The sequence below is a fragment of the Bufo gargarizans genome, chromosome 11, assembly GCF_014858855.1.
Source record: "Bufo gargarizans isolate SCDJY-AF-19 chromosome 11, ASM1485885v1, whole genome shotgun sequence".
NCBI lineage: Eukaryota > Metazoa > Chordata > Amphibia > Anura > Bufonidae > Bufo > Bufo gargarizans.
The window spans coordinates 32,467,230-32,485,833 of record NC_058090.1 but is presented as its reverse complement, the minus strand read 5'-3'; the positions used below and the strand labels follow the sequence as shown (position 1 = coordinate 32,485,833).

Here is an 18,604-nt window from a genome sequence, read left to right as displayed (position 1 = left end):
CTAAGGTTTATACACGGCCATGTTCTTCCCAGGATTTATGTTCTTGCGGTTCTGTTCTCCAATAGCAGCGGGTGAGCGCCCCCTATCTGTATCAGTTATATAGTCACTTGTGCATTCTTCTATAATACTGAGGGCCGTGCAGCCCCTGGATATGAGTTACTACTACAGACTATGCTTCTCACTAACCTAAGATGTAGCAGGTGGGGGTCTGTGGGGCCCCTGGCTTCAGGACCTGCTTCCGCTATAGCAGGGATGGCCAACCTGTGGCTCTCCAGCTGTTGCAAAACTACAACTCCCAGCATGCAAAGACTGCCTACAGCTATCGGCCTACGACAGGCCATGGTGGGAATTGTAGTTTTGAAACCGCTGAAGAGCCCGGGTTGGCCATCCTTGTCCTAAAGCTAAACCCTTGGTGGTCACTGCAAACGGGCAGAATTTTATCATTTAAATTTTATATATTTCCAAGTCCCCATAAAGGATACAATTCCAGCTTCCTGCAGACCTCCCAGGTGTCCCTCTTCTGGACCCAAGTCCCTCTGACCCGCTTTTCTGCTTAAAGGGATATTCCCATCTCAGACAATGGGGGCATATGGCTAGGATATGCCTCCATTGTCTGATAGGTGCTGGTCCCACACCTACATCTGGAACGGAGCGGGGAAAGTGGTGGCCGGAGGACCCTGGGTTTCCCGGAGTCGGCCACCGCTCCCATTCATTTCTATGGTGACGGTGGAAATATCCGAGCCAGCGCTCTGCTATTTTCGACAGCCACATAGAAATAAATGGAGGGCGGCTGCGCCCTCCGAACCTATCAGACAATGGGGGCATATCCTAGTGATATGCCCCCATTGTCTGAGATAGGAAAACCCCTTAAAATTTCCCTCTTTTTTACATTTACAATATTGATCAAATAAGTGTTTTTGGTTCCTCTCTGTATATTATTTCATTATTTGATGCAATTTGGATTTTATACATTTCTATATTCAGAAAAAGTGTATAAATATACAGAAAGAATGGACTTTCACACACTGAACCTCACGGCTAGAGCTCCTCGGCAACCTGGCTTTCTTGCGACAGTCGCAGTCAATCCCATTCATTTCTATGGGATCACCGCTACTCAGCGATCCCGGCCGCAGCACGTGATGCTACTACCAGTGTCGCCATGCCCTAGCCCAAGTGCCCCTCTTTGACCGTACTAAAAGTTGGGCGGTATGCTTCCTGCATTTTCCACCAGGGGGAGCTGTTTAAAGGGGTTTTCTGAAAGCTAAATATTCATTTCTTCAAGCGCACAATCAGACTATAGATCCTTAATGGGGTTTTCTGGGAGTAGGAATAGTGATGACCTCTCCTCAGGATATCTGTCTGGTAGGGGTTCAGTTCCTGGCACCCTGCCTCGAGGACGATCCAGTGAGCATTTAGTCCTCCTAGGCCAGTGACATCATGTTGATCTGTCACATGACCTAGCTTGGTCCCATTCAAGTCAATAGAGCTGCAATACCAAGCACAACCACTATACCATGTGCCCGGTAACACACAGGACACAGCGCTGCCGCCTCCTCAAACAGCTGATTGGTGGAGGTGGTGGGAGTCAAACCCCTACCGAGCTCCCAGAAAACCCCTTTAAAGGGCATCTATCGGCAGATTTCTCCCTATGACACTGGCTGACCTGTTAGATGTCTTCAGCTGCCGAGCGCACATGTGTGTCCGCATTGCTGAGAAATATGATGTTTTATTATATGCAAATGAGCCTCTAGGAGCAATGGGGGCGTTGCCGTTACACCTAGAGGCTCTGCTCTCTCTGCACTTTCATTGACAGGACCAGGCAGTGTAAATGTGATTACGCCAGGTCCTGTCAATTAATGTGCAGAGGGCCCGGCCGTTGCAGAGAGAGCAGAGCCTCCAGGTGTAACGGCAACGCCCCCGTTGCTCCTAGAGGCTAATTTGCATATATCAAAGCCTCATATTTCTCAGCAATGCGGGCACATGTACCTATGAAACTGGCTGACCTGTTACAAGTCATTGTGTAGTTGTTATCTCCCCCTAGTGGTGGCTGGAAGCAGACTCTGTGGAGACCTCTAGATATTATACAGGAGAATGGATCAGTCTCCTAATATATATATTATATAATCTCTATAGGGCAGATGCTCTCTATTTTGTATAAGCCCCTGATAGCGTGTGGTTATAGAATATCACTGCCGTTACTACACATCCAGAGCTCCGAATCCCTGTCCTCATTAGGACCCGGACGTCTTATCTGTGCCTTTCCTCTGACTAATGAACGCTCTTTCTGTACGGTACAAATGAGCGGTGGCGTCGTCTCTGGAGGGTGTTAAACGGCTAATCGGAGGCAGGCAGCGAGGAACATGTCGCTCTCACTCCGCACACTGACTAGCACCATCTGTTCCAAGTGCGGCCTCCACCGCCTCCGATGAAACCTGATCGCTGTCGCCTCATTTCTAACCATGGCGGCTGCAGGGAATGAAATGGAGACCAGCAGAAGACTACAAGCCTCCATGCTGACGGATGTTCTTGTATTATTTTTCAGTGACGGTGGCGGTTGGAGGGAAGCAGTATCTCCTGGGACTCTACGACACTGCCGGACAGGTATTTGCTGCCGTTTTATGTTTCATTTCACAACTGTCAATTAAGCAGGAAAAAAAAATTCTTCTGTAAAAGGCGTAAAGAGCTGTCAGAGTTATAATAATAATCCGTACCGGAGTCCCATCGCGTTTAATTAGTGCATTTTCATTTCTGACACCTAAAGCATTGTAAGACAATCTGCCAATACATATGTCACGTCGCTCAATGCCAGCGTGCAGCTGTACAGCCACCGGGAACCTGAAAGGGGAAAAGTCAGGCTGGTATTTCCACATCCTAGAACCAGTCTGGACCCCGTTATCTTAGAGCTGTTCCTCTGAAGATGTATACAAATGATTGACGAGAGGAGGGGGCTACCATTCCTCCTGACGGCTGATTGGATGGGCTATCCTCGGTATAAAGTCTTCAATATTGAATTCCCAAAAAAAACAAAAAAAAAACTTTAGGCTACATGCACACAACCGTATGTGTTTTGCGGTTGACAAATAAAAAACGTATGCCATCCGTTTGTTTTTGTGGATCCATTGTAACAATGCCTAAAACGGACAAGAATAGGACATGTTATATTATTTTTTTTGCGGGGCTACGGAACGGACATACTGAAATGAATGGGTCTGCATCCTATCCGCCAAAAAAAACGGAACAGACACTGAAACAAACAACGTTCGTGTGCATGTAGCCTTAAACGTAGGCTCCATTTTTGGGTAAATTTACCAAAATATTGCATAAATGGCAGTTCCCAAATATAATATTGCAAATGCTCCTAAGGGTATGCTCACACAGAGGGTTGAAACGTGATGAGGAATCCGCGTCATGTTTTTTTTACGCAGCTTTTGGTGAGGCTTTTCCATTTGCAATGGAAATTCCTGGACTGCAGATTCCACACGAATGGACAAGACACTTTATTTGTCCGCCGTGCGGTGGATTCCCCCTTGAAATCAATGGGTTTTGGCGCAAATTCCACTCACAAACATCCACTGTGTGAACATAGCCTAAAGAAATCCTAAATCACCCCCCCCCCCGCTTATAATACTGCTGGCCAGCAAATTGTGGTGATTTAGCAAATATATTGTATATCAGACCGTTAAGACAGTTCAAACATACGAAGAAAAAAAAAAGAATGCAGGAGGATAGATATGGGAGTAGCAGAGCTGAGTTTGTGATGTACACCATACTGTAGATGATGAGTACATGATGGAGTTCTGAGGCTCGTGCAGCCACATGACTCTATACGGGTCACAGTATAAGGCCTCATGCACACCATCGTTCCGTTTTTTGCCGTCCGCAAACCGCAAAAAACGGAAGCCGCCCGTGTGCCTTCTGCAATTTGCGGAACGGGCGGCCCATTGTAAAAATGCCTATTCTTGTCCGCAAAACGGACAAGAATAGGACATGTTATATTTTTTTTGCGGGGCCACGGAACGGAGCAACGGATGCGGACAGCACACGGAGTGCTGTCCGCATCTTTTTGGCCCCATTGAAGTGAATGGGTCCGCATCCGAGCCGCCAAAACTGCGGCTCGGATGCGGACCAGAACAACGGTCGTGTGCATGAGGCCTAATAGAGATAAAGGCATTGGGAACAAACAACCATTTTTTTTCATGGTAGAAATCCAAGGCTGACACTCCAGCTGCTTTCAAACTACAACCCCCAGCATGTACACTTACTGTGTGGTTCTTGTAACTTCCATAGAAGTGAAAGGAGGATTCTGGGAGATGTAGTTTCAGAACAGCGGGAGGTTACTGATCCCTGGTGTCGGGGCCACTCCATCTGCTGTTAAACTACGACTCTTAGCATACTCCATTCACTTCTATGGTTGCTTCGAGGCCAGCTGAGCAAGTGTGCATGCTGGGAATTGTAGTTTGGTAACAGCTGCTTGACCCATGGTGTAGGCAGGGATGCTCAACCTGCGGCCCTCCAGCTGATGCAAAACTACAACTCCCAGCATGCCCTAATAGCTGTAGGCTGTCTAGGCATGCTGGGAATTGTAGTTTTGCAACAGCTGGGAGGGCCGCAGGTTGGGCGTCCCTTGTGTAGGGAGTACCACAGGTCTGTCAATGGTTGACATTCTGTGAAGGAAGAGGGTTTCCTGCAGTAGGAGATAAGCAGCATCATTGATGCTGCTTATCTCGGTGTGATCGTCAGGTTCTGAATGTGCTACAAATATTATCTACTGACCTGGAATAATATTCCAGCCTCTAAAACAGGCATTGGCAACCACCAGCACTACATCTCCCAGCATGCACACTTCCATAGACCTGAACGGAGCATCCTGGGAGTTGTAGTTTTACAACAGCTGGCGTCTGCTCTAGCCCTTGGCCGCTCCCTATAGTCGGACAACCCGCTCCGTGCACACTGTAACGCAAAGACTGCATTTTTACAGTGTCCTGTGGAGTTAGAAGGTTATTGCTGTAACTGATTCGGGCTGGATTACACCGCCACGTCCTCCTTCCCGAGACTAATTATACTGGCGCCAAGGATCCCACTGCCTGCACATTGTGACACGGCCACTTACAATACGGGGAAGGACAGAGTCCGCAGGATGAGAGTAGCTGTCCACAACTGCTGTGCGTTACACCAGCGGTTGGGGTATTTTATCACAATAGTACCTTTTAGAGTTTGCAGCATTACAGTAACATCTGGTCATTGGTGCCTCTTGTAGAAATAGTAATAATAATATAAAGTGTATTGAAGGGAGCCACCATGAACTTCACTGCCCTGTAGTCCTAGCTCAGCTGAATGTAATGATACCTTTAACTTGGCAATGTCTTGCTTCATTCTGGAGAAAAAACTATTTTATTCCATATGCAAATGAGCAGTTTAGTGCACAGAGGGCGGGCTCAAGCCTCTCTGTGCACCCAGCCGGCTCCTCCCTCTCCTTCATAAACGGGTCCGGGAGCGACGACGATAAGGTAAGCTGGCTCTGCTAATCAAGGAGACGGAGGGGCAATAATGCACAGTGTGATTTGGGCCCGCCCTCAGTGCACTTAGCTGCTCATTTGCATATGCAGAATGAGGCAATGAATCACTAAGCGAAAGGGATCATTACATTCAGATGAGCTATGTGACAGTAGCATACACAGATTACAGCCCTAGGGGTGGTAAAAAGCTATTTTTTTTTCATATAAAAAACATTTGTTAGGGGGAAGAACAGGGGAATGGTGCTCTGTACTAAAGCCACCGTGCCCCATAGCTGTATCAGGTACATTTAGAAAATGCTCCACGTTTATATAGCTGGTTTGAATGGATATAAATTGCTGCACTAAAGAACACTCCATCAGCATCTGTTCTTATTGGTATAACATGTTATCGGTGATCGCAACAGAAAATGGGGCAGATTAACCAGGCCACAATTATAAGGACTGATATTAGCACTAGCTTGTCCTATAGTATTACATTCCCCTGATGTCACGGTGGGGAGTCGGGGAAACCGTACAATGTGGGGCTTATTGGGTAGCAGCTAGGCCTGGAAACAGGGAAAAGGGAGCTGGAAACCAACTAAGCATCCCTAAATCCTATCCCTGACTGTATGAGCCTCCCTCGATGGTAGGGGGGAGCTCATACTCTCGAACCTGGGCCCTACTGACCCTATCGGTCCCTGCAATATGGCGTCAGAAGGTGGGGACTACAGATTCCTCCCCGACACAGAGGAACCGGAGTCTCTAACAGGCCTAGCAACAAAGGGGATGAAAGCAGCCAGCAGCGGATGACACGACAGGCAAGTGTCCTGAGGCAGAAAACACCACTGCCAACATGGACACCGAACTGCCAGAGCTGCAACCAGGAACTCAAGCCGTCCACGCCACTACCACAGGATCCTGGTAATGCACATAGGCCAAACACACACACCAGGCAAGACCCAGCATGAACACCAAACACAGAATCTAGTAGAAACAACCTGGACCACCATGCGGCATGAACCATGGCGGCACAAGGCTGTGCTGCTTATAGATTCCCCTCCGGGGAACTCCAGGGACCCCCTTCTGGAGGTATAGGACATACAAAGGATATGTCTGGCATCCATGCTGACCTGAAACACCAAACAGGCCAGACATGAAAGACCAAACAAGACATAACAACAACCCCAAATATAAACCCACACCAAACATACAACAAGTGAGGTAGGGTAACCGAAACAGACACAAAGGGGTGACATCAATGTCCCATGAGGTGGCCTTCAAGGACTGGGCAGATGGAATAGCACCAGCTCCTCAAGACACTGAAGATAATCTGACCTCAGGCTCACAACTCAAGAGGCCACTACCCAGCTCCACCTTGCCCCCATACACACCAGAAATGGGAAGGAAAACAGCCTTAAAGGGAAACGCATGCAAAACAAACACGTTGCCACTGGCAACCATCCTGCGCGGTGAAAGTGTCATGGCAAACTACCACCAAGCCGTGACAGCTGAGCTTCCCAGATCATTTATGATCTAGTACTACATGGCTATGTATTTGCTGCCACCTAGTGGTTAAACTAGATAGTTTTTTTTTTCTTTCTGCAAACTGAAATTCTATTGAGCCATTATCTCCATTTTCTGAGCAGTTGAACACAACTAACCTATGGAGACTGGTAACAGATAATTGTAGACACTGGCCCGGTGAATAAATGACATTTCTCAATCTGCTTGCTTCTCTACAGGAAGACTATGACCAGCTCAGGCCTCTCTCCTACCCCAACACAGACGTGTTCCTGATTTGCTTCTCAGTGGTAAATCCAGCCTCCTACCATAACGTCCAGGAGGAATGGGTGTCGGAACTCAGGGCTTGTATGCCACACGTACCCTATGTCTTAATAGGTACACAGGTAAATTGTCATCGCCTTGTAGAATATAAGCTCTCTCTCACATTGTGAACATCTATCGATATATAGTCCAACCCCTTTAAGATCTGGTGATAGATAAGAAAAACATGGCAGATTTTTTTTTTCCAAAAACAGCGTCCTACCTGTCTATGGGTTGTCTGGTATTGCAGCTCAGCTCCTTTGAAGTGAAACTGGTCTGAGCTGCAATACCACCCATGGACAGGTGTGGCGCTCATTTTGGAAGAAAGCGGTCAGGTTTTTCTAATACTAGACAGCAAAACTCCCAAAGCTAAAAGGAACACAAGGCAAAACTAATGTTATTCCTGCAGAGGAAGGAGAGTAAAACACGCAGCGTGGCCGCCCTCCATTCATTCCTATGGTTTTGTCGGCTATTTTCATCAGCTCCATAGAAGTGAATGGAGCGGCGGCCAGAGTTACCCTTCCCATTCATTTCTATGGGACTCCTGAAAATAGCCGAGCGTGGCACTTAATTATTTTGGGCACTCCCATAGAAATGAATAGAGGGCGTCCGCACATGCACCATCCGCTCCCCATTAGAGAGAGTAGGGGCGATTCTGGTTAGAGTTGGGCAGCATTCAAAATCGGCTGTCTTCCGGATCCATCAGCAGGAATGTAGGAAATGCTGTTTACAGCTGCCGAAATAGTGAAGACATTGCGGATATGGGATTGAAAATGCATAGGGGGGCCTCGGAGGATCCCAAGCCTCCTCTACCACATGGGAGGCCCCGTTATAAATTGTCCGCTGTGACCAAAAGCTTCAGTCTTCTAGAATACAGACCGTCTTCTGCCGTTAGTAGTTGAATCCTCGCAGATATACATCAGATGGAAGCCAGACGTAAATGTCTGCAGGATCAGCCCGTGATCTAATGTGGATGTGCCCCCCCAGACGACAAGCCGCTGCTAGAGGGGTCTGACTGCAGTTTTTGTCCCTGTATTAGAATAGGGACATACGAGGGAATTACTGATGACGTATTTCCTAATCTGATGCATAATTTAGCTAAAAGGCTGTAATTACTTTCTGTAATATCCATAATGAAAGTAAGAAACCGGTAAAGGAAAAACTTTCTTCATTTGATTCCACTTACCTTTAATTCTCAGATTGATTTGCGAGACGACCCTAAAACTTTGGCTCGACTTCTTCACATGAAAGAAAAACCAATTACTTACGAGCAAGGGATGAAACTCGCCAAAATGGTAAGTGGTAGTTCTATGACTGTGTGCTCCTTCCTCCAGGCAGATTGCAGCAATAAGCCCCTCTCTGCAATGTACGGATATCCCAGGCTGCGCAAAGGTCTGTTCACACGGCTTACATTTCATGCAGATCCCACGCTGGGCATCTGCCATTCGTCCAGACACAGATGTCAGATCTGTGGCAGAAATAAAAGGGTCGGGGGTTTCTGCCATGGATTCCACAGCATATACTCATCTGAATAAAAAATTTAAGCAGACATAAAAAATTATCGTTTCTGAATCTGTATGGGGATGAGTGTCCGCTCATCCCAATACAGTGAAGGTGATGATGTAAAGGCACACACAAATTTGTGTTTTATTTGCCACAAAAAAATAATAATTTGAAAGATACAAAAAACGCTTTTTAAAAAGCCAGAGAGCAAAAAAATAAAAAAAACACTGCCTAATTAACAAGAAACGCTAGTAGCCATAAAAAAAAGTGCGTTCTGCGTTTCATATTTCCAGTAGACTTTTAGCTGGAATTTTTTTTTATCGCAAAAGATGCCACTAAAAACCTACAAAAGGCAGATGATCACTAGCAAAAACCTAAAGCCAAGATTTACCAATGCACATACGCCAAAAGCAGTCTAAAAAAATGGTGCAATTTGGAGCATCTAAGGTTTCTGCACTTTTCTGACGCACTCGACAAGGAGTGGTGGCCAAAAAATTGCACCACAATTCTGGTGTAAAAATCTGTCTGAAAGTCAGAGAAAGGCCTCATGCACACGACCGTTGTTTCATTCCGTGTCCGTTGTTCAGTTTTTCGTGATTTTCTGCGGACCCATTGACTTTCAATGGGTCCGTTGAAAACTCGGCTAATGCACCGTTTGTCATCCGCGTCCGTGATCCGTGGTTCCAGTCCGTCAAAACAATATAACCTGTCCTATTTTTTTCACGGAAAACGGTTCGCGGACCCATTCAAGTCAACGGGACCGTGAAAAAATGCGGAGGCACACAAGATTGTCATCCGCGTCAGTTTTTTTCCTATCATTTGCATGGCAAACTTGACTTAGACTTTTTTTTTACTTTCCTTCATGTCTGGCGATCCTCCAAAAATAAAGGAAGACACACGGAAACAAAAACGGAAACGGATCACGGAACCCCGTTTTGCAGAACGGAACACAACAACGGTCGTGTGCATGAGGCCAAAAGTGTCTGTCCCTGCACCAGATTTCTCATCCGGCCCCGAGCCCATGCAATAAATCTGGTGCAGGTCTAGTCAGACCATCTAAGCTTACACCGTCTACAGCAGGCATCCTCAAACTGCGGCCCTCCAGCTGTTGTAAAACTACAACTCCCACAATGCCCTGCTGTAGGCTGATACCTGTAGGCTGTTCGGGCATGCTGGGAGTTGTGGTTTTGCAACAGCTGGAGGGCCGCAGTTTGAGGATGCCTGGTCTACAGGATTAGGAAATCTGGGCCATTGTGAAAAACCCCCCCCCTAAAACGGCCTTTAGACCTGCTTTCTCTTAAAGGATCCGTGAGGGACCGAAATGATCTAAGATCATTAGTGGGTCACTGGTGGGGTCCAATACCAGTCAGCGGTACTGTAGTCCCTACATTGTATGTTCTGGTACAACGCCATGTAGACACGTGTGGCTTTGCCCTATGGGATTATCAGGCATAACCACACCTGCCTGTATGGCGCGCTACCAAAATATGCAATGAAGGGGCCTTGATTCTCAGTTCTTCCAAACCTACTAGGGTCTTAAGACAAGTCATCAGTTGAAATCTCTGAAAACTCAATTTCTCAAAACTACTTTCAACAATATGTGCTTGGTTACCCTTAAAGGAACTGTCCATTATATGGGGAAAAAAAAAATGTCTGCTTTCTTCCAAAAACTGCACTGCGCCTGTCCACCATGGGTTGTGTGTGGTATCACAGCTCAGCCCTATTCACGACAAGAGAGATGAGAGTTGTAATCCAAGGTATGACCCATGGACATGTGTGGTGCCCTTTCTGGAAGAAGCGGACATGTTTTGGACAACCCCCCCTTACAACATTTACCTTGCAGGCCTGACAGCGGAGGCTCCCTAGATTTAACATAAGACAGAATTAATCATAGTAGCATCTATAATGGCGTGTTATAGCAGCTGGAGATCGCTGGGACCTAAGGCTGGATTAGTAGGACATAATAGTGAGAAACCATGGTTGACGGTGACATCATGTGTTGATTTTGTGCATCTTTGTGTACCCCAGATCGGAGCACAATGCTATTTGGAGTGTTCAGCCCTGACTCAAAAAGGCCTGAAGAATGTGTTTGATGAAGCGATCCTCACCGTGTTCCACCCAAAGAAGAAGAAGAAAGGCTGCGGGAAGTGTCGCAACTCCTGCACAATTGTCTGAGCTCGTTCCTACAAGACGTCTGGTGCTATTATTGTACAGGGCTCAGGAAAACCACAGAACGCGGACAGATGTGTGGTCGGCCCTTCACGAACAAAGCAAAGTGGAGGATATGACCAGAGAGAAGAACTTCTGTCATGTCTGGAGCCTTTGATCTGCGACACCTCCACGATGCAACATCTAACTCACTGTCTCTATATACCATATGTGCCTTCTTTTCCGGTGGACATCCTAAATATGTATTCAATAGGATGGGCTTAAGACTAATACTGCAAAAGTGAACGCCTTGAGCGTACGACTTCCGAGCAGCCAGGTCTAGTCATGAGCGCTCTCTTCTAGATAATGAACTTATGATCTGCCATTAACACTGAAGTCAGTACCAAGGTGCCCACATGATGGCCGAGCTCCAAGGAGAGGTAATACATCATTGAACGGAGCCGGTTCTGATTCTGTTTTATACATTTGTAGTTGACTTTACCTGATTTATAATGTAAGAATAATAAAACCCTTGAACCAAAATGTTGTGGAGTCGCTGAATGTCCAGCTACGGTGAAGATCCAGAACTATGGAGAACCCAAGAGATTCCTTAAGTGTTCATTACCCTTATTATAGCGGGCTTGTCACTTTGTTTTTTTTTCTATAAAATTACACTTCATTTGTGAAGCTCTAGGCTCCCCTGCAGCTGATTGACAGCTTTCTCCCTATTAGGCCTCATGCAAACGACCGTTCCGCAAAAAACGGAAGCCGCCCGTGTGTCTTCTGCAATTTGCAGAACGGACGGCCCATTGTAGAAATGCCTATTCTTGTCTGCAAAACGGACAAGAATAGGACATGCTATATTTTTTTTTGCGGGGCCTCGGAACGGATGCGGAGAGCACGCGGAGTGCTGTCTGCATCTTTTGCGGCCCCATTGAAGTGAATGGGTCTGCACCCGAGCCGCAAAAACTGCGGCTCTGATGCGGACCACAACAACGGTCGTGTGCATGAGGCCGAACTTTGCATAGTAAGCAACTCATCAATGAGGGGAGCTGGCAGCTCATGAATATTGAGGATCCAGAGCCTGCATTGAGAGCGCGAATGTCCGGCCTCGTGGGCACCTAAAGTGCGAGTTTGTGGAAGCGAATGCAAGGAAAAAAATAATAAAGTGACAACCCGATATAATCAGGACACAAAAGCTTGAGCTTTCATATACATGTATAAAATACTCCTTTTTATTGTATGAAATTAGGGGTTTAGTCCATCTGTCGACTGCACCGAGGTTGGTGGTTTGCATCAAATCAATTTTTCCCCCTTGCCAGGAAACCTCCAGAGGCGAGTCTGTCTCGCATCATATCAATGTTGTAGTTTTAGCACTCCGGCTGTTCTAAAACTACAACTCCCAGAGTGCTCCATTCACTTCTATGGGAGTTACAAGAACAGCTGAGCATTCTGGGAGTTGTAGTTTCACAGCAGCTGGAGTGCCGGAGGTTGCTGACCTAGTATGAAATAAAGAAATAGTCCAAATAATTGCACTTAAAATTGATTTATTTGATCATAAGCCATGATGACAATATCAGTTTAGTAACAGAGGTGTATTCTGGGTCTAATCAGGTTATCCCCTATCCAGCGGCTAGCTGACGACTTAGACTGGCGGAGGGGTCCAACTGCTGTCTGTCACCCCTAGCAAGAACAGGAGCCCCAAATCTCACTCGAACCCCTGAAATGAATGGAGCTGCAGACCAAGCATGCACGCTGCAGTATCCTTCACCTCTATGGGACAGTGGAGGACAAGCGCTCTGCAGCCCCATAGAGATGATGTCCTATGGGAAACAGGGCCCCTGTTCTCGCGATCAGTGGTGGTCGCACTCTACAGATGATGGCCATCTCCTATTCTGGGAACGCAAAATAACTTGATACAATTGGAACACCCCTTTAAAGGGTTTGTCCAGCTCATAATCATCTTTGTCCGACTGGGAGTGCTTTAAAATAATAACGGACTCCTTCATATAAGCTGCCTCCTCTCAGATCCGCAGCAGTCATGTGACCCCTGCTGCAATCGCCCATCTGCACTGTATCGCCGCTGAGACCATTGACTGGCCGCAGAGGTCCCACGCGCAGATGTTGACCGGGAGTAAAGTGAGAGGAGGCAGCTTAGGCTACCCTCACACTAGTGTTAGCAGGGTAACAGCCTGCCGGATCCAATCTAACGCTTGCCCACGAGTGCCGCCAGAAGTCCACTCTGGCCCTATTCACTTTAATGGGGACAGGTCGGACATGCGGCCGCAGCACGGCAAACATGCCGAGAGGCGGCCGGACAAAGACCGTCCGCCGGAGCGGACTTCTGGCGGCACTCGCGGGCTAGCGTTGACACGGATCCGGCAGGCTGTTACCCTGCTAATGCTAGTGTGAAGGAAGCCTTAAACGGGCGAGCGTGTTATATTATGTTACAGCTCTCCCGGACTGCACTGGGCATTCCTTTCATATTAAAGCTCATAAATAAGTTGATATATAAACTTATATAAGTAATGGCACTAACATAAAAAACACAACAAACCAAAGGCATTACATTACATTGCACCTACGGAGTCTATAGAAAAGAACCGCTACATAAAAACGTTTGCTCAGCGGTTTTTCTTTGACAGTTTTCATAAATCTGCCCTAGTGTCTGAGCTGCAGACGGCATGTTCTAGAGCAGGAGGAGCGGATTCATTATAACTTGTAAGTTATACATCTTATCCCTATTCGGTGGGTCTTTAAGAGTCCAGTGGGCGGTCCTACTCAGTGATTGACAGCTGTACCTTTTGAATCACTGAGTAGGACCGCCCACTGGATGCCTATGGCCAGACGGAGCAAAAATTAAAGGGGAGATTTATGAAACTGTATAAAAAAAAAAAAAAAAAACTAAAAAAAAACTGGTGCCCAGTTTTAAAGGGGTTGTGTTATCTCATACATTGATGGCACATAGCTAGGATATGGCACAGTCTCCCCAAAGGGAATAAGGGAGCACTGCACGTGCACATGCTCTACATTCACTTCTGTGGGAAGTCAGCGTGCTCAGCTATTTTTAGAACTCCTATAGAAGTGAATGGAGGACGGCCACGCTATCAGTGACCATTGGGACGCCCGTTCGGTAGATTGGTGCCACTTCTAGGACCCACTCATCTGGCACTGATGGCATATCCTAGCAATATGCCATCAATGTCTGAGATAGCCCAATCGGAATCAAGGGACTGACAGCTATCCCTCTTAGTGCGCATACAGAGCTGTCAATCACCGATTAGGACCGCCCACTGGACTCCTGAGCCCAGAATGAGCAAAGAGCTTAAATTACAAGTTAGGGCTCAATCAGATAACCGTATGAATGGGTCCGCATCCATTCCGCAATTTTGCAGGCCCATTCATTCTAATGGGGCCGCAAAAGATGCAGACATTCACACTGTGTGCTGTCCGCATCCATAGTTCCGCTCTGCGGTCCGCAATACACTACGGACGTCTGAATGAGCCCTTATACTAAAACCAGATATCAGTCTGCTCAGCTCCTCCTGCTTATAGCATGCTGCTGTATTATATTATAACCAGGCAGAATGAGTATTTGGGAAAGCTGGGTAGTGATCGCTAGAGATGAGCGAATTTCAGGTTATGAAATTCGTTCACTCTTCGTTTATTGGTAAAAGGTGAATTGCGTTACGGATTCCGTTACCACGGACCATAACGCAATTCTCTAAAGGCATTCAGTTATGCATTTTGTCATAGAATTGCGTTATGGTCCGTGGTACCTGAATCCGTAATGCAATTCACCTTTTACCAGTAAACAAAGCGTTTCATAACCTGAAATTCACTCATCTCTATTGATAGCAGCCATTTTGGTTTTTAACCAGACTTTACCCAGCACAACTCAGAAACAGGTGTCTGTTTGTAGAGGAAATGCATATATATATATATATATATATATATATATATATATATATATATATAGCGCAATTTCCGGTTTTAGGTAAAGAAACGTAAAGGGGTCACCTATTTTAGAGCTCTCTCTATTTAAGGGTCTCCGATTTCTCCAGCCGCTGCGGTCAGTGAACAGATATACAAAATATTGGAATAAGCTTAATCTACATAAAACCGAAAAGTCCCTTAATATATTAGGACTCTGTGACATTACTGGAACATAGAAAAGAATACGGCTGCCTACCGTGTATTTGACAGCAGGCGCAGTACACTACCTCTACCGGTAGTAACTACGGTTCTCCTGTGACATGAAGACCATCTCGCAGCCTCCATGCAGTCCTTACAGCAGGGCTCCTCACCTCCGCTCCCCAGGGCCCACCTACCGGTCAGGATTTTCATAGTGTTGAGCAGGTGATACAATTAGTGTCGATACATCAGGACTTACCACGGGGATATTCTCAAATTATGACAGGCAGGTGGGCCCTGAGGACTGGGGTCGAGGAACACTGCCTTACAGGGTCTCACATTCCGTAGTCGCAGTGGAGCAGACGCCGCAGTCACATCGGATCGCCACGGGGTAAGTGAAGAAGGGATCCACGTTGGGGAAGCAGTTTGGCAATTTCACGGTCACCAGCTTTGTTTCATTGTAGGTGCAGACTCTGTGGTAAGCGTCAATGTGGGGAGGGTCGAGGATAGGTTTCTGTAATAGGAGAGATATATACAGATATACAAGGGCACATGTAACGGCAAATATAGCTCTTATATCTCCCCCCCCCCCCCCCCTTGATGGGTTATGCCTTCTATAGAGGGGCAGGGCATAACACGGACTCAAGGCTCCAATAAGAATCCCTAGCTCAGGGATCAACAACCTCCGGCACGCCAACTGTTGTGATACTACAACTCCCAGCATGCTCTATTTACTTCTATGGATGTCCTGAGAACAGCCAAGCAAGTGTGCATGCTGGGAGTTGTAGTTTCATCACAGTTGGATTGCCCTAGGTCATGCTTTGTCCCAAGGCCCTGCACTGGACCTGAATAACGAACAGGCTCATTTGGCTCATTTACCCCACCGGACTCAGAAAGAACAGAAAGATCGGGCATGTTTAATTACAACAGTCCAATCCTCATCTCTCCCCAACATGTGCCATCAGAGGCCCGTAGGAAGCCCCCCCCCCATACACACTGGACGGTTGGCCACTGCTGCAGATATATACATTTAAAGGGCTTCTGTCACCCCACTAAAGTCATTTTTTATTTTTTTGGGGTACTTATAATCCCTATACTGCGATATATCAATACATAATGTTATTAATCATTTTGGTTCAGTAGTTCAAAAAACTGACTTTTATCATATGCAAATTACCTGTCTACCTACTTGCTGGTAGCAGCCACATCCTCCTTTCATAAAGACGCCCCCTCCTCATGTTGATTGACAGGGCCAGCGAACGCGCTCGTCTTCTGGCTGGCCCTGTCTGCATTCAAAATCTGGCGCCTGCGCCGTGCCTGTCTTCAGTCGGCGCAGGCGCACTGAGAGGAGGACGCTCGCTCGGCCGCTCCTTCCTCAGTGCGCCTGCGCCGATGACGTCACATCAACACCCGATGCAGGCGCACTGAGGAAGGAGCGGCCGAGCGAGCGTCCTCCTCTCAGTGCGCCTGATCCGACTGCAGACAGGGCCAGCGAGAAGACGAGCACATTCGCTGGCCCTGTCAATCAACATGCGGAGGGGGCGTCTTTATGACATGAAGATGTGGCTGCTGCCAGCAAGTAGCCGCCCTACTTGCTGGTAGACAGGTAATTTGCATATGACAAAAGTCCGTTTTTTAAATTAACTACTGAACCAAAATGAGTAATAGCATTATATATTAATATATCGCAGTATAAGGATTATAAGAAGCCCAAAAAAAATAAAAAGACTTTAGTGGGGTGACAGAAGCCCTTTAATGTGTTTGGCCAGCTTTACATTGAGCTGCTTCAGTCCTAAGTAAACTTTTAAACAACTTTATTTAAAAATGTTGCAAATATCCTAAAAAAATATTTTTATAAGAATTTTTACTAAAGAAATAGGCAGCTGAACGTCGGCTCTCCAAAGCGCTTTAGAAGCAGTACATTTGTACATGTCTACGGATTCCACTGTACTGTGGAAAGGCGCAGGACGGATTGGCTAAATCCTGGTACAGCACTCACCGATGCGCTAAGCTCCTGCCTGAGCCCGCTCTGCTCTCCTGTAACAATGTGCTATTCAGAGCAAGGGCTCATGCACACAAACCTATTTAGTTTGTGTGTCTGTTCAGTTTTTTTTTTTTTTTGCGGCCCATTTGCTGAACCATTCACTTCAATGGGGCTGCAAAAAAAAAAAAAACGGAGATGACATTCAGTTGCATTTTGTTTCTGCATGTCCGTTCCGCAAACCGCAAAAAAAAAAAGTAGAACATGTACTATTCTTGTCCGTTTTGTGGACAAGGACGGGCATTGTTGCAATCCTGGCATACTACATTGGTAAGTGCTGTGCCAGGATTTAGCCAAGATCAGGGGGCACAGGCAGGACCAGCGCTCGCTGCAGGCCCCATTCTAGTACAGTGGAAATCCGTACACACGTACACTGCCGATATAGCAGCGGTGTACAAATGTACTGATTCTAAAGCACTCAGGAGAGCTGACGTTCCGCTATCTATTTCTTTAGTTAAAAAAAAAAAAAGCACCGTATCTTTTGGACTATAAGACACACCGAAAGTAGGGGGAAAGTGGCAGTGCATCTTATAGTCCGAATGCTAATGACTGGCTTCCATTATAGCAGTGGTCATTAGCATGCAGGTGGCACAGCGAGTGGTAAGTGAGGCGATGTACTCCCTGCTCTGCACATCATTCTGACTGTGTACAGTGTCCGGACTATGACCTGATGCTGTGCAACGTCAGATGACAGTGCAGCGTGGGCAAAGTAAACGGGACACAAATTAGATGACGTACCTCCCAAGTCTCACAGCGCCCCCAGCAGGCATCAGTGGTGACGCGTAAACCCTTACATCCGGGTTTCTTTGCCAAGAAGGTGAATTCCCGCACAGCGCAGCCAATGAAGGTTCTCAGGCTGATGTTGGAGACGGCGACGGTGTTCCAGCAGCCACTTAGGATCAGCAGATGCAAGGAGATCAGAGTCGCACTGTGGGAATTCATGGTCTGCCGAGAAGAGAGAAGATGTATTGAGAAAAAATATATTTATTTTACTTGTCATATTGGGCGTTTTACACAATTCTATTCTGCCAAAGCACAGCCTTCCTGTTTCTATTTAAATAGGACAGTGATCCCTAACCTGCGGCTGTTACAAAACTACAACTCTCAGCATGCCCTGATGATATTGCTAAATAATGTTCAAAGAGAAGAGCTCTAGGCTGCACTGCTAAGTCTTTGTAACTAGTGTAACTTAGTTTAAAACGTTATCAATTCTGGCTACTTCTTACCATAGGCGAACGGCTCATGCACAAAGCCGTTTTAGGGGATGTTCACAGTGAACGCACGCGCTGTCGATTCACCGCTGCAGACAAATGATACTGTACAGTACCAGCTAAGTAGAGGAAATTATAAGGTTACTTGTACATTGCAGTGTAGTTTATGGGGATTTTCTGTGTAGACCTTGCTGCATTTCTGCCCCTAAACCTGCATCTTATGCGCATAAGCTCCAAATCTGCAGTAA

The 18,604-nt window shown here is 46.6% G+C and overlaps 2 protein-coding genes across 2 annotated transcripts in view; one reads left to right on the top strand and one right to left on the bottom strand.

Annotated features, from left to right (window-relative positions):
* The window catches only part of RHOJ (ras homolog family member J), a 63,678-nt gene extending 52,165 nt beyond the window's left edge, over positions 1 to 11,513 (top strand). Inside the window, exons 2-5 of the mRNA XM_044272154.1 lie at positions 2,543 to 2,601; positions 7,238 to 7,402; positions 8,519 to 8,614; positions 10,851 to 11,513. Coding sequence (XP_044128089.1) covers positions 2,543 to 2,601; positions 7,238 to 7,402; positions 8,519 to 8,614; positions 10,851 to 10,997 — 467 coding nt within the window. The 3' untranslated portion in view covers positions 10,998 to 11,513. The remainder of the gene's footprint in view (positions 1 to 2,542; positions 2,602 to 7,237; positions 7,403 to 8,518; positions 8,615 to 10,850) is intronic.
* A 3,493-nt stretch (positions 11,514 to 15,006) lies between these two features.
* Positions 15,007 to 18,343, bottom strand: GPHB5 (glycoprotein hormone subunit beta 5). The gene is made up of 2 exons (XM_044272762.1): positions 17,884 to 18,343; positions 15,007 to 15,618 (listed from the first exon to the last, which is right to left on the bottom strand). The coding sequence occupies exons 1-2, from the start codon at positions 18,085 to 18,087 to the stop codon at positions 15,430 to 15,432; spliced, it is 393 nt and encodes a 130-aa protein (XP_044128697.1). The 5' UTR covers positions 18,088 to 18,343; the 3' UTR covers positions 15,007 to 15,429.
* Positions 18,344 to 18,604: the final 261 nt, after the last annotated feature.

Excerpts from the sequence above, each read along its gene's own strand:
- GPHB5 (XM_044272762.1), bottom strand. The coding sequence starts at position 18,087 with ATGAATTCCCACAGTGCGACTCTGATCTCCTTGCATCTGCTGATCCTA. Across the intron at positions 15,619-17,883 it reads GGCGCTGTGAGACTTGGGAG|AAACCTATCCTCGACCCTCC; the intron begins GTACGTCATCTA and ends CTCCTATTACAG.